Source organism: Scleropages formosus, chromosome 10 (assembly GCF_900964775.1).
Source record: "Scleropages formosus chromosome 10, fSclFor1.1, whole genome shotgun sequence".
Taxonomy (NCBI): Eukaryota; Metazoa; Chordata; class Actinopteri; order Osteoglossiformes; family Osteoglossidae; genus Scleropages; species Scleropages formosus.
The window spans coordinates 18410534-18437294 of record NC_041815.1 but is presented as its reverse complement, the minus strand read 5'-3'; the positions used below and the strand labels follow the sequence as shown (position 1 = coordinate 18437294).

At 40.8% G+C, this 26761-nt stretch overlaps 1 protein-coding gene across 1 annotated transcript; it reads left to right on the top strand.

The window, feature by feature from the left end:
- Positions 1 to 985: 985 nt before the first annotated feature.
- Positions 986 to 25710, top strand: eml2 (EMAP like 2). Its single transcript, XM_018742923.1, has 22 exons — positions 986 to 1292; positions 6097 to 6282; positions 7864 to 7990; positions 11770 to 11877; positions 17187 to 17215; positions 18420 to 18549; positions 19289 to 19438; positions 20059 to 20128; positions 20375 to 20485; positions 20598 to 20693; positions 21073 to 21207; positions 21365 to 21464; positions 21619 to 21773; positions 22041 to 22166; positions 22421 to 22552; positions 22979 to 23046; positions 23656 to 23744; positions 24030 to 24127; positions 24208 to 24295; positions 24395 to 24490; positions 24602 to 24732; positions 25210 to 25710. The coding sequence occupies exons 1-22, from the start codon at positions 1223 to 1225 to the stop codon at positions 25333 to 25335; spliced, it is 2421 nt and encodes an 806-aa protein (XP_018598439.1). The 5' UTR covers positions 986 to 1222; the 3' UTR covers positions 25336 to 25710.
- Positions 25711 to 26761: the final 1051 nt, after the last annotated feature.

Here is a 26761-nt window from a genome sequence, read left to right as displayed (position 1 = left end):
TCTACAGGATTTTCGCACAATCTGCAAATGCAGGAATTTCACAATGTTAATGGTAGCAAATCCATTTAAAGAAAGACAAGAAATTGAACGTAATATGATGTCACTCTTTTTAACTTAAGCAGTAGAAGAACTTGCATTTAGTCTGCATTTATTAAAATCACAATATCACACATTAACTCAAATCCCTACATGTTAATTGCATGAACCTCCTTCCATGCCAACGCAGTTTATACAGTGCACTGGTCTCCAGTCCATCATGGATTGGAGACCGGTGCACTGTATAAACTGTGTTGGCATGGAAGGAGGTTCATGCAATTAACATGTAGGGGCTTGAGTATTCTGTGTCATCTATTGGTTCTGATGATCAGAGGGCAAAAATGTCCTCAGCAACTTCAGGTCCTGCATTAGGTTTGAATGGAGAAAAGCAAATACGGTACGAGAAAATCAGAACCCGAGGTCCGTCCCCTAAAGGGTTATTTTATGGTGTTGTTTTACTTGCTCTGGCTTTCTGTTAGCCGAGTACGATCATCGCCCACAACTGCGGGGAGATACAGGTGTCCAGGCCATCCATTATTTACTCGCGCTTAGTAACCGATGTGACATCACGGTGTTCCTAGATACAGCGTCTCTGAGAAAGGATGTGGCCCATTCCAAGAACTTAGGAAAATAAACATGTAGCATTAACGCTTCCTCCTCCCACACACACACACACACGGTTACGTGTGTTATGTGTTGTCAATGCATTAAAAGGGTAAAATGGCAAAGTTATAAGCACATGTAAACACACACACACACACACACACACACAAAAACCATAACTTTGTGTATGTGCGGTTTCGTTTGTTATATCTGCTCTTTAGGTGCACTTTAGTTTTAGCTGAACTACAATACACACACAGAGAGTGACTTTTTGTGCTGTCCGGCGTTCTCTACATGAGTCTTTACGCTCTCCTCGATCCGGCGGCGGTAAAACGATGAGGAGATGGGGCTTGTTGCTATAGAAACAGATAAGCAGAGGAGACGGCAGAAGCAGGAAAGACAGACGGCGCGAGACGAATACAAAGCAGTGCGGCTCTCCTAGGTACCTTGATGCTGAGGAAGTGAGCGGAGCGGAGAGGAGCCGAGAGGAGCGGAACGGAGGGGAGCGCACGTTCTGCAGGGGCGCCGGAGAAGGTTGAGCAGAGGGGACACGGAGGGAAGCAGCTGGAGGAAAGGCACAGACATGTCAGAAAGGATTGCTTCTTGTGGGAATCTTTATGATGCCACTTCCCTGCTTCTACAGTACTGCACCGGTAAGTTTTTTTTTTTTCGTGTTTTTTTTTTTTCTCTATTCATTGCTTATTGCATCACTGAAGCTTTGCACTCACTCAGACGTGGCGGTGACCATCAATTAAATTTTTATGATTTTTATGATAAGCCAGTACCGGCGGAGAAGCCATGATGATGATTTGCACGGCAGCATACCTGGGAGATGACATGTTTTGCACAAGACAGTGGATGACAATCCTCCTCGGTACCGTGTTCGAAGCAGCCAAGGTTATGTGCTTGTACGCTTTTGATTCATGGAAAAAAACGTATAGTTTTATTGTGTCTAGTCCACATTGTCCCACTGTGTGACACAAGTGAATAAATAACCCCTTTTCCGTTCTGCATGTGCGCTCAGTATCGGGCTAAGAGGACTAAGCAATTCGTGATTCGAGACAATGACAATGTGCGAAGTCGGACTGTTGAAAATATTGTACTGTGGTGCTGTAAGTGGCACGTGACCAACTCTCGAGACCACAGTGGAATGATGTCATCGCAATGGAACAGAGAGGACGCAGAAAGAGCCCATTTGATCACAAGTGTAGTGACTGCGTGCTACCTGTGCGCACCCGTACACCTCCAGGGGTGCGAATCGAGGGTGAGAACGCAGCCGGAGTTTGGTCCGAGTCAATGCCGCTCGTTGCCGCCTCCTCTTGTGTAGGAACAGGTGGAAGGAGCTACAGTGTGACGACTGACAGGCGGTAAACACCAACATCAGCAGCGTTTCGTGAAGCTCTGGGCGGGGGGGGGACGACACACCACAAACTGTACTCAGGATGGATGGAGGTCATCCTCATTCTTTACATATGAATGCGTGCTGGTGTTTGTACGTTTAAATTCGAGTTCAGTGTGAACCTTTACATACCCATTGTTCTCTCCAGATGCAGAACCCCCCCCCCCCGTGCCCTGTCACACACCCAAAATCATGTTGAGTGACCCCCCATCTGCTGTTTTAGGATTACTTAATTATTAATTATTATGGATTTGGGAATGACAAAATAGCTACTAGACATAGAAAATAGAGCGCAGACGACCATCTGAACTTTGTTTTCATCTTCATGCAAACACGGATTAAAGATCGAAAAGGTTAAGATGAAAAAATCTTTTATCTCCTATAGTCTAAGGCCATTGCTTCGCCCCAGTTTTTCTATTTTAATTCTTCCTGTATATTCTCAACTTTGAGGAGATGGCAACTGGCTTGATTTTTTATTTGTCTGAACAATTTTGCAAAACGGGGACATTAAAACTTAAAAAAAGTCAGATTAATACTAGGAGACTCTCTATTAAGTATATGTCTCGTCATTGGTTTTTGCTTTGAGCCAGTATATTTGTTTATAAAGGCAACTGACAATCATTATACAGTATTGTACTGTATATTTTATACAATACATTATATAGTATTTCTATTTGTTTATGCTTATTCTTTGAATGATTTTTTAATACAGCTGCATTACTTTTGCAGCTGGCCTTGTGAGGCAATTCATCTAGATTTCAGTACAATCTGGGCTTTATTATTAACCATATGAAGGTGCCAAACACACACACACACACACACTCTCTCTCTCTCTCTCTCTCTCAACCGCTTGTCCCATATGGGGTCGCGGGGAGCTGGAGCCTAACCCGGCAACACAGGGCATGGGGCTGGAGGGGGAGGGGACACACCTAGGGCAGGATACCAGTCTGTTGCAAGGCACCCCAAGCGGGACTCGAACCCCAGACCCACCAGAGAGCAGGACCTGGTGCAACCCACTGCACCACCACACTCCCCAGGTGCCAAATAAAAAAAGGGAAATAATTAGTTGTGTTGAAATGCTTGTAAAAAAACTGCACAATGTACTGCAAAGTGCAAAATGCATTCTGTATTCTGTCATTTTTATGATTTACAGTAGGTATTTCAGTGCCTTCTTCATTGGGAAAGTTTAAACACTCCCCTCATATGTATGGAATACGAATGAAATAAGTAGTAAATAATTAATTAATTCTGTCATGAAGATCCGCAGTAATACAAAACAGAGATATTAACGAAGACAATTTCAGTGTTTGTTGGACAAGGAAGCCTGCGTTCATTACATTGGATCCTCAAATTTCAAACACAGTTGGGACTGGGAGTCTGTTTATAACTTGATCTGTTCATAAATCCAAACACTATATCAAAATCAATAAAACCTTAGGAATACTCATGTCCCTTGTTTGCAGTAAAAACCACAACAGCAGGTCCTTACAAATCGTCCTTGTCTAAAGGTTCACAGGCATAACTTTATTACATTCTCAATGTACGTGTCTTGGTATCTTATTCTCAGTGTTGGTACAGTATAAAAAAATCACAGTATTCTTGTGGTTAAATGCATAGCAGTAGTGTTGCCAATCATTTAACCCTAAAATTACAGTGACCAATTTAAATTATGATGCTTCTCATTAAATGAACAGTTCAGCAACAGTATTTAAACGTATTGTAATTTAAAATTACAGTGACAAACTGCATTATTCTTGGTTTTACTAATATTTTCTGCATTCCTACCAAAACTTTTAGCTATGGGGAAAACAAAGGTACAATAGTATGCATCATAAGACAGAATGCATCCCTTGAAACCCTCAAAGTCAGCTATTAGATAACCTGCTTTACTTTCTGCCAGCATCCAGCACATGACTCATTACTGTTGTGTGCTTCCTTGTTAATGGCTGGTGAAACCTCAAATATCTAAAACCAAATATATACCATAAGACCTTTCCAGTACAAAAGTACATATTGTAAACAATGCAACCACACCAGCAGTAGTGCCTTTAGAAATCCACTACTGAAATAATCCCCTACTGAACAGAAAAGGTGTAACCTGTTGCCATTATGCAAAGCAGAAGTCCAACTATGTAGAGTTTAGTTCTTGGCAGGGCTGCCAACCACTGCGTGGTTGATGGAATGACGCTGTGGCAGCGGGGGGGTTTTACAAACATTCTGCTTCACAAGAAAGATTTCAGCTAATGTGACTGATACAGATGAGTATTTAAAGTCATTACAATATAGCATCGGATCATTCTTATGTTCAACGAAATGAGGAAAGAAAATTGTGTGATAGAAAGAGGCAATGCATTAAGTTGGAATTCGTTTTAGTGTAATGATAAATGCAGAACTGAAATCCTGTCCTCTATGTTCATATGTTCAGTTAAATTTAGTAGATGGTACATTTAAATACATTCCATCCTTTCACACCGTTTCGAACATTTTTATCACAAGTATCGCAAGAACGTTGCGGCTTATTGAAACCATGATTTGCAGTACTGTTTTTAACCTTCAAACTTTATGGTTAAATATAAGCATCTTTACACCATTTTTTACAGTTTAGATATAAAATCATTTGTCCCATCTGCAGCTGAAGCCAAAAGCATCTGGTTAACACCCATGCCGTGTCACAGCACTGCTGGTGTGGGCCTTTGTCTGAGGGTCCTTTACCAGGGATGATCCTTCCCACTGTGGCAGCTCTCCCTGCCTATGTCTGGGTGCTTTGCTGCACAGTGCTGGGTCGGAGCCAGCCAGCAGCAGAGTGCTGCATCGGGAGGCCCGCAGGGAGGGTGTCGGATTGCAGAGAGCCACCTGGCGCTCTGTGGGCCATGCAAGAAGAGGTCTAGGGCACAGAGCAGCATATTATCAAGAAGGGGAAGCCTGTAGAAAAGGCTAGACTTGGCACCGGCGAGGCCCCGAGAGCAGATTGACAAGTGGCATGGCAGGTAGGGAAGGTAGCGGCACGGAGCACAAATGAATATTTCATTGGCTCTGTGGAGTCAGGTTTCTTGCTTCCTTTACCTTTTTGTGCTGCTGAATTGCATCACAGTACAGGGCATGTTTCTTCATTTCATTGTCAGGCAAATCCGCATCTCCATCTTATCACCTCCACATCTTCAGTAAATTCCAATATTTGTTTACATTTTTGCACGTTCCCCTGTGCCGCCACCCGTCATACTGTAGCAGTCGTTGGTTTCATTTATATTTGTCCTTTATATCTACTGCAGAATTATGCATTTTATCACTTTTTGTGTAAAGTCAAACTGAATTCTTGGTTTTGTTTTAAAATGCAATGTGCAACAAGTTGCATAATAATTCTGATGCATGTGCAAGAAATTATCTGGCTTTCAGCATCACTTACAGCTGTTCCATTTGTTGGTGACTCACTAAATCTGTTATTTCCAAGAACTGTGCATCGTGGGCAGAAAATTACATAAGCCTTTCTACTAAAATTCTCTTATGCTGCTTTCAGTCTGTTGAATGATGTGATACTTGGGTAATGCACAACAAGAAATGCAAATACACTAACATATATAGAAGAGGACTCATTGCACATGATGCCAGTCTGTATTCAGTTTGTTTCCTGGGAAAGTGTCAAATATAACCTTGAAATGGAAACAGTGTAAATCAAGGGTGTGGACTGGAGGCCATGCATGTTTCAGAGTTGGAAGCTGTCAGAATGTCAGTAATGTTGCCTGCACACTGTTATGCTCGCAATTTCCATAGTTTTTGCATGGCTGCTTGGATATTTTGCATGTTGCACGGTTCGGCTCGGCACCACGGCCTACTGAAATTCACACAATGCAGGTGACACGTATCATGGACAGGGAAATTGGATGAGACTAAGTTTGCTGAACAAAGACAAGCTGCTTTTGGTACGGCGTGCTTGTCTTTCTACAACAAACTATGCATCATAATTTTTGACTTCAGGCCTTCCTCAAAAACTTTGCGGTCGCAGTTTTGTTTCTCTTATTTTGTTCTGTGGTCCTTCCTTTCCTTCAAACTTTCAACTCCAGATGATAACCTGTCAGCGAGCAGTGTCATGGAGATGGACGACCGTCTGTCTCACCTGGAGCAGCGCGTTCAGCTGCAGGAGGATGAGATCCAGTTGCTGAAGGCAGCGCTGGCAGATGCACTGCGCCGCCTGGGCTGCTATGAGGAGCAGGGTCAGGGGCCTAAAAAGAGGGCTGCACCAACCAAGGGTAAGCTGCTGCTGGGGTCCAGATGTGCATACCTGGCTACCATATTCCATTTTGCCTTAAGAGCAGTTCATCTGCTCATTAATCTCCCAACATGCAAACCAGATTTTTTTAAAGCCCAGCCGAAGGAAACAAGTCGAGCTTTGTAACAGGCATCCCTGACATGCGCCTTAAGGAGCCTGTAGTAATAATATCTTGTCTACTGGGTGAGTTTTAATGAATGGCTTAATTATTAAATTGTATTACAGCGTTTAAGTGGACTGGATCCTCACATTATAAACACTTACATATTTTGGAAGATGCAAACATTTTCCCAATTCGTTCATTCATTCATTCATTCATTCATTCATTCATTCATTATAATGACATTGTGTCTCATCTGTCCTCTGAAATTTCCTCATTCTATGGACTGAGAGTGATCCGTATTTATAATCCTAGCCAATGGTTAGCATTATAATTCACAGAACCGAACAGAAGTGTAGAACCACCTCGACTCATTTCTCTTCCACCGTGTTTACAAGCTCGAGTCCGATGTTTGTGAGTGTCAATGATCAATAGCAAGGTCACGAATGTCACACGTTTATGCATGAATCTAGCAGGACTGAACAGGAGTTTTAAACAGTCATTTTAAACTAGTTTTAATTTTGTTTTGTTTTCTTATTTATTTTTTTCTGATAGTTTTTAGCATTCTGTACAGCTGGATAATTTTTACATGGGGAATATACAGTAATAATAATTTAAATATCATATATTTATATACAGTATATAATAATTTATATATCTCAAATGTGATCAAAATCCTAAAATAACATTTTACAAACATTTTAAAAATATTTTTTTTTAATTTAGTACACATTAAATATGCAAAATATACTGTACATATATTTGTAGCACAACCTAACCTGTAAAAAAATCAGGTAGCACCTGAAATATTAAACTTTTGATTATGTAGATAATGAAGTAGAAGGGGTCAGAAGCTGACAAATGATAGTAAAAAATTATAGGAGATTTTTGAGATAAGATGTATTTCCTGTTTTTCTAATTTAGCTTTAATTTTAATCTTGTTTGAAGTTAAAGTAAATTTAAGTTCTTGCACTGAACAAAGGTTTTTAATCACAATGTTACCTGAGGTTTTCACAAAATGTAATAATAAAACTGTGAATAAAACAAGGGACATTTATATTTTTAAGCTTTTATTGACTGTGACTTAGCGGCGAAGCACTAAGTCACAGTCAATTTATGAACAAATAAAGCTATGAACAGACTTTTGGTGTGTTTGTGACTTGAGGAGCCAGTGTATTCATATCATACATTCACACACACCACTAACTGTGGCTGCCAGGAGTACTGCCCATGCTGATAGATTATTTCCACTTAGAACTAAGTAAAAAAAGTGCTTGTTTTCACTTCAAAATTTGGTCTTTCAGCTCTTTCAGTTTGTCCACTGTCTGTTGCATATAATTTTATGACAGAAATTACAGCGTATTTCATTGTAGTTTACTGTATAACATTTCTTTCAGCATATGAAAATGTGCATTTCCATTTATCTTTAATTGCTTGTGTTCTGCCTGTATTTCATGTCAGTCCGTCAGCTCTTGCAAGCTTTGCCTTCCAAGCCCTGTAGCAATGGGTATGTTCAGCAGAAAAGGCTAGGGGGCTACCCATCCTCGCCATCCTCACCCAAAAAGGAGGTGTTGCTCTCTATTAAAAGGTAGGTACTACTTGCTCTGATGCTCTACTCTTGAAATATTTGACTAAAATTACAGTCACAGTCATGTTTTGTCACCCTTTCCTTCGTTGGGTGGAAATCAGTTTTTGAAATACAGCTTCACACCAGTACACTGATGCATTATGTTATAAGCAGTGGAGTTACAAATTTTCCAAGAAACATTTGTTTCCAGCATTAATTTATTTACCCCCTCGCCTCCAAAAAAAAAAGTATTTTCAAATATTTCTGTCTGCTCTGGAGCAATCATGACTTGTGTTTACCCAGCAAGCCGGTAGATGGCAGTAAAATGCACACAAACAGAGGAGGTGTGTGGGACCACCTTCATACAATGATTTCCACAGAATTTACAGATGGTATCAGCAGGTGCTGGTTATGCTAATACAGTGGTTGAAGACTTTATTGATGGCAACACGAATCCAGTCTTGTCCTGCCATGGTGGCCCTAAGAGTTGGGTTCGTGCAATGTTAATGACCAATCGACTTGACGTGTTGCTTTTATTCTTTTAATTCAACTGCATTAATCAGCAACAAAATGCTTTTCAGATAGTTTTAAGTGGAAAAATGAATCTGGACTTTATTACATAGGTAAAGATTATCCCAGTTGCTACCATAGTAGTGCTTCACTTTGTGGGTAAGTTTCTCTGAGTTTGGTTTTATGTTAGGTGGCATGGTGGCACAGCGAGTAGTGCTGTCGTCTCACAGCCCCTGGGTGGTGCAAGAGGATGTGGATTTGATGGCCGCTCAGTCGGTGGAGTTTTCATGTTCTCCCCGTCCGTGCCTGTGTGGCTTTCCTCCCACAGTCCAAAGACATGCTGTTCAGGTCCCCCCATAGCGTGTGAGTGACAGAGAGAGTGTGTTCCACCTGATGTATGGATAAGATAAGGTAACACTTTATTGTCTGTTTACACAGAAATTTGTCTTGCTTCTTCAGCTCAGCAATCCATCCACCTTATTACATCACAAAAACACAAATAAAACATAAAAAAACTTGTCATAATCCCAAAAACAATAAAAAGCCATTACATAAAATCAAATACAAATCCACAAAAACAGCATGGATAAATCATGGGTAAACTTTCATTGGAAGTCAATTTGTGTGGAAGAATAAAAAGCAAATTTACCACGTCAGTCACTCGGTGTACATAACTGTGTCCAGACCCACCAGCTCCTAGGGCTGCTGCTTTAATCAGACTTCACCAAAAGGGGGTATTTAACACACACACACACACACACACACACACACGGAGGAGTGACCCAGTGTAAGTAGTGTATCTAGCAGTGTAAGTCACCACGGTGAATAAGGTGTGTGGGTTGATAACACTACATAGAGTTCATTGGAAGTTGCTTTGGAGAAAAGCGTCTGCTAAATAAATAAATGTAAATGTTGACGGACAGAGCACAGTACAAGTCCATGCTCAGGATCCATGTGGTTCCTTCCTTCTCATGCTTGCACTAAGGACTGAAAATCCTTGTTCACAGGTATTTATTGTTTGAAAAGTGAGAAGTGCTTTTTCAGTTTCATGAGCCAGAATGGGTTTACTCTTAAATTGGTCCCACTCTTTTACAGGGCTATGTATATATTCAGATAAGAGTGCTACTTGGCAATAGTTTCCTTGTTGCTGTGCTTCAGTCACAAGGGTTGGATGTGAACAGACTAAACATCATTTAGTGCTCAGTAATTGGAGTCATGACCATGGAACTGGGAACCGCTGCCTAATGGCACTATTAAGGAGAGGCCTACTATTACCACAGAGAGATATTCAAGTGTCTTGAAAGAGACGTGAAGATGAGGAATTTTGCATGATGGTGAGCTGCGATAAAATGGGCAACAAGCAGCACTTAAGATTTTGCAGAGACAACCTCTTAGTTTCGACAGCATTGCTGTAGTTTTATCTGTACTGTAGCATGAAGTAAAAAAATTCCACAATAAAGTCTTGCAAAGTATTTTTTAAATGGAAATAAAAGTTTATTTTTACAGAGTCCTCATCTCACCAGGGTGACCCAGAGCACTGGAAAAAGTTCCAGGGAATGATGTGATAACAGAAAGGCAGCACTAAAAACTATGTTTTTGCCAAACGTACCCTGCAAATAAATGTCAGAATAACTTTATTGGTTCAGCCGGTGCCTGTTGTGTGGTGGCTCTGCAGTTCGAACCCTGCTTGGGGTGCCTTGCAATGGACTGGCATCCCGCCTGGGTGCGTCCCCTCCCCCTTCAGCCTTGTTCCCTGTGTTGCCGGGTTAGGCTCCGGTTCGCCGTGACCCTGCTCGGGACAAGCGGTTGTTGACAATGGACGGATGAAGATTTTTTAAATTTTGATTTAGGGGTAAAAAGAGAGCTCTCAACAGTCATGTACACACTCTCATGTTGAGGCACTAATATACATTTATTAATTTAGCTGATGCTTTTTTCCAAAGTGACCTATGGTTTTAAGGTTACAATTACTTACCCATTTGTACAGCCAGGTAATTTTACTGAAGCATTTTACGGTAAACAGCTTGCTCCAGGATACTGCAGCTGCGGGGGGGGGCTCGAACCTGCATCCTTTGGATCCAAAGTCAGTAACGCTAACCCTTACCTTATCACCATAGAGAGCTTATGCACTATACTGTATATAAAATATACTGTAATTCCAAACTTTGCCTAAAGATGGCAGTAGTGCTTCATTAGCGCTCTGTTCAGCAGATCCCTTTAGTCCAATATGACTTTGAGAGTTTAACTTATTTGCATAACTGGGCACTTTTAAGTGTCTTGCTCAAGGGTACTATAGAAGTGCATATGTTGTATCATGTCATCTTTTTCTATAATCTGGTGTTCAAAAAAATTAAAACATGTGAGACACATTCAAACATATGCTCTCTTTGGCTGTATTTGCAAACATCTGCAGTCCTTGAATAAAATTTTTCTGCAGAGATTTTTTAGACACAGTAAACATTTGGAGAAGAAATTTCAAAAACAAAACCTGAACAATAATTCTACTCAACAGTTACCCTCCCCCTCCTCCCCTACTTTTGGCACTTTGACAGTGTCTCAGGAGTTGCCATCCAATGGCATTAGGCCTCTCTTGGTGCCTTTGAGCAAAGGGCTAAAGCGGTTACTTATGCAAGTCTGAACACATGCATGCAGCCTTACTCACAAATGTGGTGTGTAGTAACCAATCATATTAAGTTGATGTCATTTTTCAAATTTCACCAAGCTCTCCGACACAAACCTGTACTGTATAAAAGGTATAGCTGTGTGATATGTTGTTGCTCTCTGAGGTTTATCGAGGCCCAGCAGGTCTCTCCTGAGGCACATTTGGTAATGAGAAGTGTGGCGTAGGAGTGGCTCTCAGCTGAAACCCATGAAGCCTTCAGCTCTTTGTGGCCACTTGGTTTCTACTTGCTGTGCAGTGTGTTGCTCACTGACAGCTGGGCCAATACACATGCTTTCCACATGCATTTGAAATTTGTGATGTAATGAAACTTGTGTGTGTGTGTGAGACAAAGCAAGATAGCATTCAGGTTTGGAGTATTTTTCTTATTGATTTGGGCATAAAGGTATAGAAAGGAAGTGGACCGACTATGAACAAAGGTGTCATTGACTTTTGGACCATCTGTTAACTGCCTTCCCTGTTATTCAAAAAAGATAATGGTCTTTCCGCAATGTGACAACACTGAGGCCTTATCTTGCTCTCTGCTCGTATTGTCTCCTCTTCCTTTTTCACTCCCTGTTTTCTGTTCTTCTTTTTTTTCTCTACCCTTTTTTTTATTTTGCACGTATAGGAAAAGTATCTCCACCGAACGCCTGTCAACAGGAAGACGAGACATGTCCTCTGACTCTCGAAGCCGAACCACCTCCTCCAGCAGTTCTTTCAGCAGCAAGAAAGACAGGTAATGACACCGGCCCAAAAACGCCTTTAAACACGTCTACATCCAAAGCCCTCACAAACCCTCACACGCTGCCCATTTCTTCCATTCAGACAGACAGCGGCGTACTAACGGCTGGCACGTCTCTCTTCTTTATCTTTATTTATTACTACATAGAAAATGCTAAATAGAGTAAGTCACACACAAAAACCAATAAAAAGCCACTCTACAAACATAACCCTAGTTCTTTCAATTCCATCTTTCAACAGGGATACAAATTATACATAAGACAAAATACATATAAGAAAAGGCTATCGCAGGACAAATAGCCAATAGTTTCTAAAGGTGAAGTACTATGGAAAAAACTTGGTGTATTTCTCTGCTTGTATAACTAAAATAGTTTTGTTTACAAGGGAGAATAATAGAGGATAAGAGTGATATTGGGTCCTGTAAAATGAAACGAGGGGTCTATTGTACACGAGTATGTACCATATATATTATGCCTCATATATACATATACATACACACACACACAAAAGAAATCAAACATGTACTCTGGCAATAATTGAGCCCAGGGTTGCCACTTCAGTTCACCAGTATCAGCTGGAGGCATTTGGATTCTTTTTAGTACATATTGACATTGTTTCACTAAATCAATGCCAGCTGCCTAGCAGTGTGTTAAGTGAGGCAAGTTTTGATGTCTTTTCTCTCCATCTTCTAGCAGACTGCTTGCTGGTCAGTTTAGAATTTAGTGGCAAAAAGAAATTTGACGCAAGAGGTCACGGCTTGCAAAATAGCCTGTCGTGCTGAATTGAATTACTCAAGTTTTGTTATTAATTAGTCAGCCTGCATTTAATTTAGGTCACTGTTGTGCCATTCATTGACATTTACAGCAACAAGATCAATGAGGCCCACAGCTAATTTATCGCTTAACTGCAACTGGTAAATTAATTTTTAAAAATATGTGCAAAACTTTTTGTGGGTTGTTTTTTTTTTTTTTATTTTTTAAGTATTCATCACTGTGACATTATTCGTTCTCATTTAAAATGAAAGCATTTAGTGTGTGTATTGTTCCAGCAGCAGTAATATAAAGGGTATTGAATTGTTCTTAATTATTTATGTACGAATGGCTCTGACAGTTAGTGTTTCATAGCCTGAGGGTCAGCACTGCAGAATAAAGTATAGTTGTGAAACGCAACGTATCAGTGTTTACGCACTTCAAAGCCTAATTTTATTTAAAAAAGGACTATCTGAGTTAAAGTTTATGAAAATTAGAGTGGAATACAGTTATTCAAGTATTTTCATCTGCCAAGTGATACATGTTTAAAGGAGCAGCGGAGGGGCAGTGGTTAGGGCTGTTGCCCTGTAATGTGAGGCTCCCAAGTTTGAACACCTACATGAATAAAATGTGTAATATTAGCACTCATTTCTTTTGCAGATAGAACATACACACCTGTAATTTTTTTTGGCATATTAAAAATCTGCAGGGCTCTACGTCATTGACCTGTTTTCTTTTGAGAAGCCGACAGTCACTGTTTCGTGACAGTGTAATTAAGTGTTGCAGTGAGAAAAAGCCATGGAGACTGGAAAAGCATGCGCCGCAGCGTACGAAACGGGTGAGCTGCGGTCACGGGGTGGGGTCACAGTGACGAGGGCTGAGCTGCACACTCAGGAAGTGCGGGGCCATTGGCTGGACCTTTACATAAACTAGAACAGACACCGTGCACTGGCATTACAGGAGAGAGTACCAGCTTCCTGAATTTGCTTGACTTTCAACACTATTCGCTTTCTCAAGAAAGTTCACCATGAAGAGATCATCCAGGTAAACCTTTACAATGAGTGTTCAGCTGGATAAGTGAGGTTTCGTGTGTTATATCATAGAGAAACTGCTCTCAGATGATTGCTTTCAGCAGGAGTGTGCTGGTGGGAGTAAAGGATCTTCAGTTTGCCTGCATTTTTTTTCCCTTTATTTGTTTGCTGCTGCTTCGATTTAGGGATAAAAGCTTTTGGTGTATCTAAAGTTGGCTTGACACATGTGCTTTGAGTACTTGATTATGTAAAACTAAGAAGGGACAAGCTTATGAGGATTCAGAGTTTCTTTGCAGTGTTACAACTTTGACATGCACAAGATGCATGTGATCGCATGTGCTTTCTTCATGATCCTAAGTTGTACAGTGGTAATTCTTGTTTGGCTGTGCGTTGAGCATTCTGTTTATGTGTGGTTTCTGAAGTGTATCATCTGAACGTATTTATCATAGTTGCCGTGTTTAGGCCTTTTTGCTGCCATGGTGGTGAGAAACACTGTAGGAACATGTTGTGTTGCTTAGATTCTGTTTTCTGCATTTCCTATTGCGTACCGAAATGCACAATTATTGATTTCTGTGTGACATCTATGCTCAACATCCATTAAGCGTGATGAGTCATGACCCCCGTGTTTCCTTGATCCACATCTCCCATGAGATGGGAAATGAGATAATCAGCAAAATTTGATTTTCCTCAGCCCGTTCAGTTTATCTGAATATATTAAATACATGCAAATTTAATTGAGGAAGCAAACGGGCTATCGGCATGGTATTCTTTATCTCAATATTTTGTCCTGTATGAATTTGTAATTGATATATAGGAAGGAAATTATTATATTAAAATGTAATGAAGTATACACATTTTTCTTTCACTGTCCTGGTTGTAAGTACATAAAGCTAATGCCAGTCAGTCAGTCAGTCAGTCAATCCTTCCACACTTGTATTGGACCACAGTATATGTAGTATGCAAATATGTTAAATGTTATATCATATAGCTTTTAGTTTAGCTCAGCTTTTTGCATTTAACATTATAATTTTGTCCATCTTTGATCAGTGGAGAAAATGTTTTCTATCTTGTAACGTACTACAAGCACCACCTGAGGTACTTCATGGTCCGGCTTTCTACATGTGAAGTAAACATGTTCATTTCAGTGCTTTATAATTGGGGGACACATATAGTAATTAGTGTAAAGTGGTGTACAATTGCGATGTTTCTTTCCCCTTGTTACAGGCTTAAACTAAGTGAAGAGTATGATGAGTGTAGGGAAAAATTGAAAACCTTTATTTTGACATTTATGTGTTTTTGGCTTTTTTTCTGTGGAGGAAAGCTGAACATTTTCTCTGCAAAGAAGCTGTTTACACTCTCTACACTCTTCAAGTCTTGCTTTAATTAGTGGCTTTGCGTGGCTGGGAGCTCCAGTTTAAACATAGCTGCTTGGCTGATCCCCGCGAAGCCCTGCAAACACAAGCATCTCTTTGTTTACTCTTTTAAACAGGACATGCCAAGATTCCCTATACATAAGACATAATTCTTAAAAATGTCTACAGCGAACATCTGCTGCCACTTGTGTAAATGAGTGGTAGTTTAAAGTTACCCGCGTTTTACTTTACTACAGCGCTGGTCCCACCTTTAATATACTCTTCCAGAATCCAGTACGTATTATGAATTAGTTGATGAGAAGCCCTGATTTTGGTAGTTTTATGGGTATAATTTTACAAGAACTTGAAATAAAAATATTCTCAGGAGTCATAATAGTTCTCTTTTTATAGCAGGACATTTAATGTCATCTTTTGTTATTTCCCATTAATATGGAAAAAAGAAATTTGCAAAACAAATGATCTCTTATCCTTGCAGGGTTTTTCTTCTCTCCCTGTGCATTGTAGTCACTACAAGAAGAGTGTTTACTGTAGAACATGAAAGACTTTAATGTGACATCTACTTTGGAGATGTATAATGCTTTTATTAGTCTCAATAGGCACAGAACATAACTTTGATGTGAGTGTTGTTTGGAAACGTATTACAATAAATTTGTCAGCGTAGTTCCTGGCAAGCGGTGTCTATGGCAGTTTTTCATGCCAGCCCAATGCTCATGCATAGATACACCATTATCCCTCACAAATACAATAGAGTCAAGGCATGGAAGAGCTGCACTGTTTGAACATAGCCGACTGTTGTTTAAAATAGGTCAGCTATTAAAATGTTTGGATTTAACAAGTCAGGGAGGAGCTTGGAGCAAAAAAAAAAGAAACAAAAAACAATAATTATACGTAGCCCAAAAACAATTTGAATTAGTGTTAAGAGACTGACTGTGCTCATGTGTAATGCTCATTTTTTGTACACATATAAACATAATTGCCCCAAAACCTTGGAAAATGCTAAGAATGTCTATAAAAAAGGCACATTAATAGTCTCCAAGATAAAATGAGGCATCCAGCCTCTGACATTTATTGCTATCTTTAATAAGTTATAGGGAAACTTGCATGTCCTGTTTGCTGCCTGCAGTAACTTTGGTGTGTTGTCTTAGTGTGTTAAATACACCAAGAGCAGTGTGTGTTGCTAGGAGGTGTTGCTTGGCTTCTGTCCCATCAGTCACCTGACCAGAACCCAGCATCTGTTTTGCTGATGCCATGGAAAGCTGGTAGAAGGTTACTGGATATCGACAACCCGTCTGCTCCCAGGACTTACACTTAAGGCCTTTTTTAATAGAAGGTCTTGTGTTGAAATGCAGAGGTTTGTTTGAATATTCATGTTTTCACTACAGGGTAAGAATTCTGAGATCTGCACAAGTGCTTTGTACAAAACTTTTTCCATGCTACACATACAATGCTGAAATCCTGCATTAGGACAAGTGATAATTGACAATGCATATAATACTGTATAACAATGTTTAGTTATCATAGATTGAAAACTGTACAACATTACACAGGCTTGGACGAGTGGTCATCAGTTTTTTTTTTTCCTCTATTATTTTGCTCAAACAGGAGCAAAGTTTATATTTATTGCTTATATGGTGTTTTCCAATGCAACGTACACTCTTACGCTACTTACAGTTATTTTCCCATTTATAAATCTGGGTAATTTTACTGGAGCAATTTGGGGTAAATGCTTTGCTCAAGGGTACTGCAGCTGGATGGGGATTCAAACCTGTAACCTTGGGATACAAAGTAATCAACTCTAACCACTATGTTACCAGCTACCCTGTGTTTCTGAGTAATATATGCATTTTGGGCCAAAGGCAATAGCTTTTAGGTTCAGAAAGAATACAATCTTTTTTCCCCATGCGTGAAAATATAATACAGTATATAGGACATGTAATTCTGCAAGGTGGTGTCCAGTACTTGTTGGCTCCAAGTTAATTGCTAGAACTGTGCTGCATGAGGCTGCAGTCTCACTGATGTGAAAAGCTGGGTACTCACTTTAAAGTGTGCTACAATGCATGCACTTCATGCAATAACCTGCATGTGATCTGTGACCTGCATGTAAGTCTAGTCTTGCAAAATGCATTAATGGTGTAAACTAATGTTTTTCAGCAAATCCAAGGAGTGCACCCTAAACACTGGTAAGTTTTAAATGATTGATATTTATATCGTTCTGTATAAAGTGCATACAATATCACATTTGTAACATTTATTTTACCATCCTATTTTACAAAACCTGTTCATATACTTCCATCTCCTCTACAACATTGGCAAGAATTTTGTAAAACTATTAATAAGTGTATTAATGGAAACACAAATGATGCATACACTGTAATAGAAAATTTAAAAAAGTGTTATTATGGAACAAGCACGATAATTATCAAAATTAGCAATTACTCAAGTTGATAAGATTCAGTAATGGTACGGTGAAGATTGTGAAATGCAAACAGCCTGTAGGTGTTCTCATAAATACCACACCAGACACACAGTGGCTGACTGAATTCCAGATGTGTATAATGCCTTGCATACATTATTACCCTTAATCATAGATGTGTTTCTTTATAACAGAGGAGCCCTCCTGAGAGATTGCCTGTGATTACACTATCACAAATAACTACGTTTTCTAAATTCTCTGTTCGCCATGCCTCTTTTCTGGCAGGTGCATATAAAAATGTTGAAAAAATCTCGCAAGAATGTATTATTATTTATTAAGCAACTTGCAGTCTCAGGTTTGTGTAATGCTACTTAGAATGATTTACCCATTTACATTTATATTTACATTTATTCATTTGGCAGACACTTTTGTCCAAAGCGACGTACATCTCAGCAAAAGTACAATTTATGCATTACATTAAGAAAAGGAGACATAGCTGCAGACATGAAAGTCTCAAGCAAACCTAGTTTGTTACCTACCACTTGCTGCACTTGGTTCATCATCGTTCGACTAGGTGCATAAGACACAGGATAGACAAATCCCGATACCCTCCCACCAATTTTTTTTTTTTTTTTTTTTTTTTTGAAAAGCTGGGGATTTTTTCTATAAAGCAATCCAAGGTGCCTTGTTCAAGGGTACTATCGTGGGGTAGGGATTTAAACCTGGGTCCCTCCAGTGCAAGGCAACAGCTCTAACCACTGTACCTCCCACTGGCCTGTGACCATACATTTACATTTACATTTATTTGCTTAGCAGACGCTTTTCCATAAATGTCTGAAAGCGCATGAAGACGTCCTCTGCCATCACAGGTCTAGGATAGGTATACTGGAGAGTGCATTGCCCATTTGTTATCGACATTGCATTGATGAGTGAGAATGTAAACCTCCCCTTCTTCACCCTTTCGCTTGTAGAGGATGGGTACGTGAGAATGTTCCTGCGGGGGCGCCCCGTCACTATGCACATACCCGACAAGATAAGAGACAGCTACAGCCTGGACAGTAAGGCGGAGCTGCCAGAACACAAGCTCAAACTGCAGTGGGTGTATCCTTTTCTTGAGGAAGTTGCTGGGTTGGCAGGCGCATACAGGCATGGGCACAAGCCACAGCGCCCCCTTTTGTCTGCTCTGTGTATTGCAGTTTGCTCCAATGAACTGTTCTCGGTAGTTATTTCTCTTAAGAATTTCCACTCAAGATCGCACAAAGTTCTTTAAAACATGTCGGCATCATTACAAGGAAAATGGATGGACTGCCGAAGGCAGGCTGGGGAAAGACAGTGGGTTAACATAAACAATACTAAAGAATTCTGGAGGTCTTTGCCTCTTCCCACAGTAAGTAGGGTCAAAGCAGGTTGCACTTCCAACCTCCACCCTGACTGCAACTTTGGGACGTTTGAACAATTTAAAGATTATTATGTATTGCCAGGTTCTTGTAAGTCAGACCAAGAGAAAAAATATTTATCTAAGATCACTTTAGAGTTTTTATGTTCTTCTAATCAAGAAAGCAGCTTTAAAAATGCAAATGCTAAATTACATAGCTCATATAGACTGCATCGAAAACAATGCAGTGAGTTACAAAATAAAATGTAGTAGACGAAATCTAGGGGTCTTGTTATACCTAGGGACGTCAAGAAAGTATGTACCAGTATGCAAAATTGAAATAACTGTGCCTATTTTATTATTACCCACTGAAAAACAAATATTCTGTGTCCCCTCATGAACTCTTTTTGTTCCACCATATGGGCAGGTCTGCTTCAATTTGTGCCTTAACTCCCGGTAATTCAGGTATGGGTACAGAGGCAGGGACTGTCGCTGCAATCTGTATCTGCTTCCCACCGGGGAGATTGTTTATTTCATCGCCTCCGTGGTCGTGCTCTACAACGTGGAAGAGCAGCAGCAGCGACATTATCTGGGTCACAACGACGACGTCAAATGGTAACTAGATGGGGGTTTTCTGACACCACCTTCAATAACAACCCTTGTGATCGTTTCAAATTACTTCTTCCTCCAGCAGGGATCCAACGTAAACAAAGGTGTGGACTCTCCTTTAGTTTGCATTTTACACACTGCCTCAAGTTACAGCCCTGTCCTGTTGCTGGGAGAAAGCTGAGCGGGAAGCTCTCTGTGGCACCTTCTCTATTTATAATTCATGACAAACCTGAGATATTAAACTGATCGTCTCAAGAAATTTGATGCGGTATCTTCTGTTCGTAATGACCCGTTTCACATATTAGAAACAATTTTATAGATTTTTCTGGAATCCGAATGTATTTTTGTGTTTAGATAAAGCATTTAAAAGTAAGTCTGTAAAAATGCTGACAGTTAGTTGACTGTGGTAGCTTTAGGTAATTTGGAATTTGTCCGTTTAAACTGTCCCACAAAGATGTTTATTTGTGATGGAAATCATAAACTGTTTATAATTTGATTTAACAAGTTAAATGGCTGCATGTTTATATACTGTTTTATAGCTGTTTGTCCCCCCCCACTAAGGACATCTGGAAGACTTTAACAGCATGTGTAACTTGATCTTTAACAAAGACATAAATGTCTTCCAGTTTGGCAGTCCATCCGGACATGGTCACCATTGCAACTGGACAAGTAGCCGGTACTTCCAAAGATGGCAAGGTAGCAATTTTTATTCAGCAAAGTAGCCTATTTCAGTTTCTGCTTCAACAGTGATATTGAACTGCGCATTCAAAGGCTGAACGGGACACTTCTGGAGTCTCTGTGAATATTAAATTCTTCAATATAAGAATTTATTCCGCTGTAAAACGGTACAACTGCAGATAAAGGGCATGCTGTATAATATTTGCATTTCCTTTCGTGTTCATAGTGAAAAGATCACAGATATTTTTTTTTTTCTTCTCCTAGCAACTGCCTCCTCATGTTCGGGTGTGGGACTCAGTCAGCCTGAACACCATCCACGTCATTGGAATGGGTGTGTTTGACCGGGCCGTCACCTGCGTGGCCTTCTGCAAGTCCGTAAGTCCAAAATCTGCAACGTGGTTTAAACATTATTCATACATCAAGCCTATATCTGTCTGTTTTCCTTGGTTATATATTAACACATCTCCCCTCCCCCACTCTTTCTCAGAATGGCGGTGCCCATCTGTGTGCTGTCGATGATGCCAACGACCACATCCTGTCTGTGTGGGACTGGCAGAAGGAGAAGCAGCTCGCAGACGTGAAGGTGCTGAAGTCTGCACTGAATTTCTGACGTCTTCTAAAAACCTCCCCTGCGCTGTGCAGTATCTAGCATATAAATGGTCAGATGCATTAAAATTAAAAAAAAAAAAAGAAACAGTCTTTGTTTAAAGCAGTAGTTTTGGGCAAAATCTGTACAATTCGTATAAGAAAACACAGAAGGATAATAAAAACAGTGTTATAAATGGTGAAGATGGAAATGGCTTTTGGTGATGGAGCTGTCTGTAAACACCGTTAATGAAGTCGGGCTTTTCCAACATTGAATGCAATGTGAATTAATAATCTAAATCAATAGGGAAAGGAGTCAGTTATACAATATTCAGAGACATTCATGCATTAGATCCAACCGGTGTATGTTCTGACAGTGCTCCAATGACTCTGTCCTGGGGGTTGCCTTCCACCCAACCGAGGCAAACCTGATTGTGACCTGTGGGAAGTCCCACCTCAATTTCTGGACTATTGAGGGGAAGACTCTTACGAAACGACAGGGTCTGTTTGAGGTAGGAGCCTCACGCATAAATGCCCTGTAAATGAGAAGTCTCCGTAATAAACTGGACCAGGTGCCTGGCCTTGGTTTTGATCAAGATCCTTGCCCTTGGTGGGACGTTAGAAATTCAGAGCTCTCCTGTCACGTACCTGCTTGTGCTCCCTCCGTAGAAACACGAGAAGCCAAAGTACGTGCTGTGCATTACCTTCGCAGAGAACGGAGACGTCATTACCGGGGACTCCAGTGGGAATATCTATATCTGGGGAAAAGGTTCGAAGTTCATTTCATACCTGATTTGTTGACGTGTGCGCTTTGCTGTTAGATGTCACACACTCAGCAATATTGTTCTAAATTCTTGGCTCTCTGTATTTCCCATTGGGCCACATGGTGACCTTTTTTTTTTTTTCCTGCCTTTGATTGACAGGTGGGAATCGGATTACTCACGTGATACCAGGAGCCCACGAGGGTGGTATTTTTGCGCTGTGCTTACTTAAAGACGGCACTTTGGTGTCAGGAGGAGGGAAGGACCGCAGGGTGGTATACTGGGATCATGACTACCGCAAGCAGAATGAGGGGGAGGTAAGGAAAGGCCAGATTTTCATAATTTTACTCTCAAGGTGCTAAATCTTTGCGATCATATAGCTTCTAAATCTGAAGTTAACAACTTTACGGAACCTGTTCCTCGGTTGCGAGAGATGTAGAGATGCTGAATGTGCTACACGAGTGGAGTTGCACAAGCCTGAAGTGGGTCTTTTTTGACGTGGGACATATCAAGGGTGGCGGAGACAAACCGCATGTAGTTTCATTTGCTGACAGCATATTTTCTCCTGCTCCGCCTTGCTGCAGGTACCTGAAATGTACGGCCCGGTCCGCTCCCTCGAGGAAGGGAAGCAGGACCGGCTGTTTGTGGGAACTACCCGCAATGCCATCCTTCAAGGCTCTATCTCTGAGGGATTCTGGCTCATGGTCCAGGTAGCAAAACCCAAACTGAAGTCTTAGGACCCATTTCAAAATACTCACAATGTATGATATACAGTAATATGAAAACTCATGTGGCTCTCTTGAATTCACACTCAGTGTTTTTGTTATCTTCTGTTGCAGTCAACACCATACTAAAAAAGAGTTTTTTTTTTTTCTTTTTCTGTACCGCATAATGTAAAAATCAAACCACATTAACTGCAGTGGAGAACAGGTTTTGTATAATTCTCTGTTTTCTCTCTGGAAAGGGCCACACAGATGAGCTCTGGGGCTTAGATGCGCATCCTAGCATGAACCAGTTTGCGACCTGTGGTCAGGACAAGTTAGTCCACCTCTGGGATTCCAGCTCCTTCCAGCCACTGTGGAGCAAGTACATCGAGGTTCTTATTACTCCCCTGATTGATGTCACGTTAATTTTACACACACACACACACACACACACACACACACACACACACACACACACACACACACACACACACACACACACACCGCTTGTCCCGAGCTGGGTCACAGCCTAACCTGGCAACACAGGACGCAAGACTGGAGGGGGAGGGGACACACCCAGGATGGGACGCCAGTCCCTTGCCAAGGCACCCCAAGCGGGGCTTGAACCCCAGACCCACCAAAGAGCAGGCACAGGCCAGACCCGCTGTGCCACCATGCCCCCCCATGTTAATTTTAGTTCATTATTATAGTGGAAGACTTGAAGAGAAATCATCAGGTGTTCCACCTATTACACCTAATGTTTAAGTCAGGATGCATTGATTTGACACTCTTCCACCAAATTTCTCCCTATTTAACAGGATCCTGCACGATCTATTGGTTTTCACCCCAGTGGTGCTGTGGTTGCTGTGGGAACTATGGCAGGAAAGTAAGTTGCTGCATTAACCCAGTATTCCTTCTACATAGCCTCCAAAATTAACCCTAATGTTTTAATTATTATTTTTATATGCTATTTTATGGCAACTACTGTGTGCTATAATTTTAACGGGAATATCACCACGTTCGAGATTCCTCTTCTATAGTTCTAGGGAGGACAAAAGTAATGGGCAACAGCGCACAGTAAAATAAAGCACCGAAACACAATGTGTCTGGTGTGGGTTAGTGACTCCGCCCGCAGCTATTATACCGCTGACAATACAGCTCATCGAACGCCCAACAAAGCCATCGAGTTGACAAAGAGCTGCAATCTGCACAAGTTTGAAACTGTTCTCCAAGAATTCAGTGTCATTATTCAGTAACTCCTTTACCCAAGTTAGTCTTGATGCAAATGGGAACTTTGGATTTGCGTCCTGTTTATTTAGCAGTGGCTTGTATTGGAAGTGACCTAAAAAGCCTAACGTTGTCACTTGGAGAGGTGCGGTTCTGGACGATCCCAAGCCTGATTTCACAAGTATACTCTTGGAGAAGTAATGAGTCTCAAGAGTGGATGAGACTAACTAACTGGGATGACCCTGACATGTACTTTTGCCCTGTTCAGGTGGCTGGTGTTGGACGCTGATACCAGTGACCTCGTAAGCGTGCACACAGATGGTAACGAAATAATCTCCGTTGTCAAGTATTCACCAGGTATGTCCGATTTCTTTGCAGATGAGGAATTAATTTTGTCTAAAAATACCATGCAGTATAACGTTCATATTCCCCTCATGGTATTTAGTAGACGTACTGGGATTGTGAGTCGTAGACTGCTAGAGTAATTTATGTAATACAGATACCTACACTCTGTATTTAGAGAAAATTAGGAATTTATTAAATCCCGTAGACCTGTCTGTTGCAGTGGGATGCTGGAGTGGAATCTTCAGTAATGCATAGCCAAATAATGAACTTGATATTAAATAATACATGTTTTCACAGATGGGAACTACCTGGCTGTGGGATCCCATGACAACTTTGTTTACATCTATGCGGTAACAGAAAACGGGAGGAAGTACAGCCGAGTGGGGAAGTGCACGGTAAGAATACACACAATTGCGCATGACGGTACAAAGCCTTGTGTCTGTACATTGCTAATGAAATTACTTATTAATTGCAGGGCCACTCCAGCTTTGTGACCCACCTGGACTGGTCTACCGACAGCCAGTTTATTGTCACCAACTCAGGAGATTATGAAATTTTATTCTGTAAGGGCTCTTGGATGACTTTCTGCACAAATGTCTCCTATACATGTCTTAATAACCATATGAAAACAAGACCTTTGTCATTTTTTTTTTAATCTTCAGGGGAATCTTCAAGTGGAAAACATGTGACTAGTGCAGATGCTGTGCGAAACTTGGACTGGGCCACCTCCACTTGTGTCCTGGGCTTCAGTGTCTTTGGTGAGATGGCAGCTGTGTTCCCTCCAGCCGGTTGAGTTCACTTTCAGTCGCATAGCTGGACTAACAGCTGGACTAACTCACTTTCCCGGCTCGGGCCATTTCTGTGTGCAGGCATCTGGCCTGATGGTGCTGATGGCACGGACATTAACGCTGTATGCAGGTCACCTGACGGCAAGCTACTGGCCTCCGGTGACGACTTTGGCAAAGTCAACTTGTTTTCTAATCCATGCTCCCAGCCACGGGTGAGCTAAGTACCTCCCGGTGTACATGTGGCTTACTCATAAGCACAGTGACTCATGAAAACACTCGCGTTTTACTCATAGAAACACTGACATTTTTGAGCGATGGGGGACTGTGTGTAAGCAGCTGCCTGAAACAGAAATGCTGGAAGGCCATGTGGGCAGCTGTTCGATCTGACCTTTTCTTGTTAATATGTGACCAGTGCGGTTTTTATACATCTAAACAGTAAAGCTGTTTTCGGTGTTACATAGCATGCAATGTTTGTATATATCTGGGAATTACCCAAATATGGGAATGAATTTTAATATGAATTAAAGGAATTTATTTACGGGGCTGGGTTGGGGGGAAGCATTCACACAACCTCGTCTGCAGTTAGTGTACGTTAAGTATTTTTGTGGATGTGAAGGCCTTCTGAATAAATGCAACATAACACCCCAACCACCCCCACCTCCCAACCCCAAACCCCTTTGCCGTTCCAGGCTCCAAGCCACATCTATGGTGGCCACAGCAGCCATGTGACCAATGTTGCCTTTCTACATGACAACAGTAACCTGATCTCCACTGGAGGAAAGGACACCAGCATCCTGCAGTGGATGCTCAGCTAAAGAAGAACCGGTGCAATTCACTTAAGCCTTCTGCCCACTAGTTGGCAGCACTGCTGTGCCTAATCCTTTTTGTACCCTAACTCTCCCATCTCCCATATTGTACTGTACTCTACTGTACTGTACTGCATTATGCTGAGCGGGCACTAGATGGCGCACTGGTGCAACACAAAGAGCATGGCTAGAAGACTATTTAAAGCTATTTAAACCTAAAAAAAAGCTCTAGCTGCTATTCTTGTCATTTCAGAAGTCTAAAGATATAAATGAGTAGCTGTGGTATTTTAATTATTTAATCTCGTGGTGCAAAGAATGGATAGCTTGCAGTGAGCTGAATGTAGAATTTGCCGCTTTTGTTTTGTTAATAAAGTTTATACTCGACCCGAAAGGACGCATTTGCGAATTTTGTTTTGACTATATTGAACACAGAAGGTTTTATGTTCACTGGGTTTTGCTTGGAACAACAAGAAATGAAAAGGGGAAACATGTAGCCGGTCTGATTAAGATCGGCTATGAGTGATGAACGAACATTTCTGGTCCAACTACTTGTTCTTATCACTTCGCAGTTTTGATAATCAACAGATAGATGGCAAAATGCTTGTGAAACTCCTAGTTTTATTTCCTTTTAGCTCTACCAAGGCTGCTGCTGGAGATCTGACATCAGATCTGAGGGTTGCATGCTAGTAATCCACTATGAAAACACATTTTCTGTTTTCTTAAACAAGGCAGACGGAAGCAAGTTTTTCCAAGAAAATGCACTGAAATTCAACTTAAAAATATCTTAATTTTTTTTTTCTATTTCATTTTTAAGGATTTTGCTGTGTACTCTGCTGGAAACCTGTATGTAGTATTAAGCGTTCACAATTAGACAGTGACTATACTGTAGAATTTACGAAGGCTATCTATTTAGATGGGCCTTGGCCTTGTCCTTTCTAGCCTCCACCTCTTAAAAGCTTTTTCATCAATTATGATCTCATTCACATACACTATACCATTAGGAAAGACATACTAAACTATTCAAACTTTTTTCAAAAAGCCCAGTGCTTTTTTTTTTTCTTCACAATAATACAAGAAATTCCATCATTGTCAAGTCCAACTAATGGACTCATTATTTATGGAATTTAGTTGTGCAGTTACCTAAATATTTATGACCTTGTATAACTGAAGAGTACTCAAATAAACTCGCACAACCACAATAAATAAATGAGTGCAAACAACTTAGAAGCAATAGGAATTTTAGTTAACACTGTATTGCGTCAATAAAACTCCACAGAGGGTGTCTGTATGTGTGAATGAAGATACATAGCACATGCATGTAGATATGAATGCAGTCAGAAATTAATACGTAGCATGTGTATAAATGCTCACATGCAACACAACCCCCTTAGGCTGCAACAACAAACGCAAATGTTTTCATCTGTTTTTTTCTTGT

Coding starts and splice junctions, on each gene's coding strand:
- eml2 (XM_018742923.1), top strand. CDS start 1,223: ATGTCAGAAAGGATTGCTTCTTGTGGGAATCTTTATGATGCCACTTCC. Junction 20,486..20,597: donor GCGTGGCCTTCTGCAAGTCC/GTAAGTCCAAAA, acceptor ACTCTTTCTCAG/AATGGCGGTGCCCATCTGTG. Junction 24,128..24,207: donor GCCGAGTGGGGAAGTGCACG/GTAAGAATACAC, acceptor TATTAATTGCAG/GGCCACTCCAGCTTTGTGAC.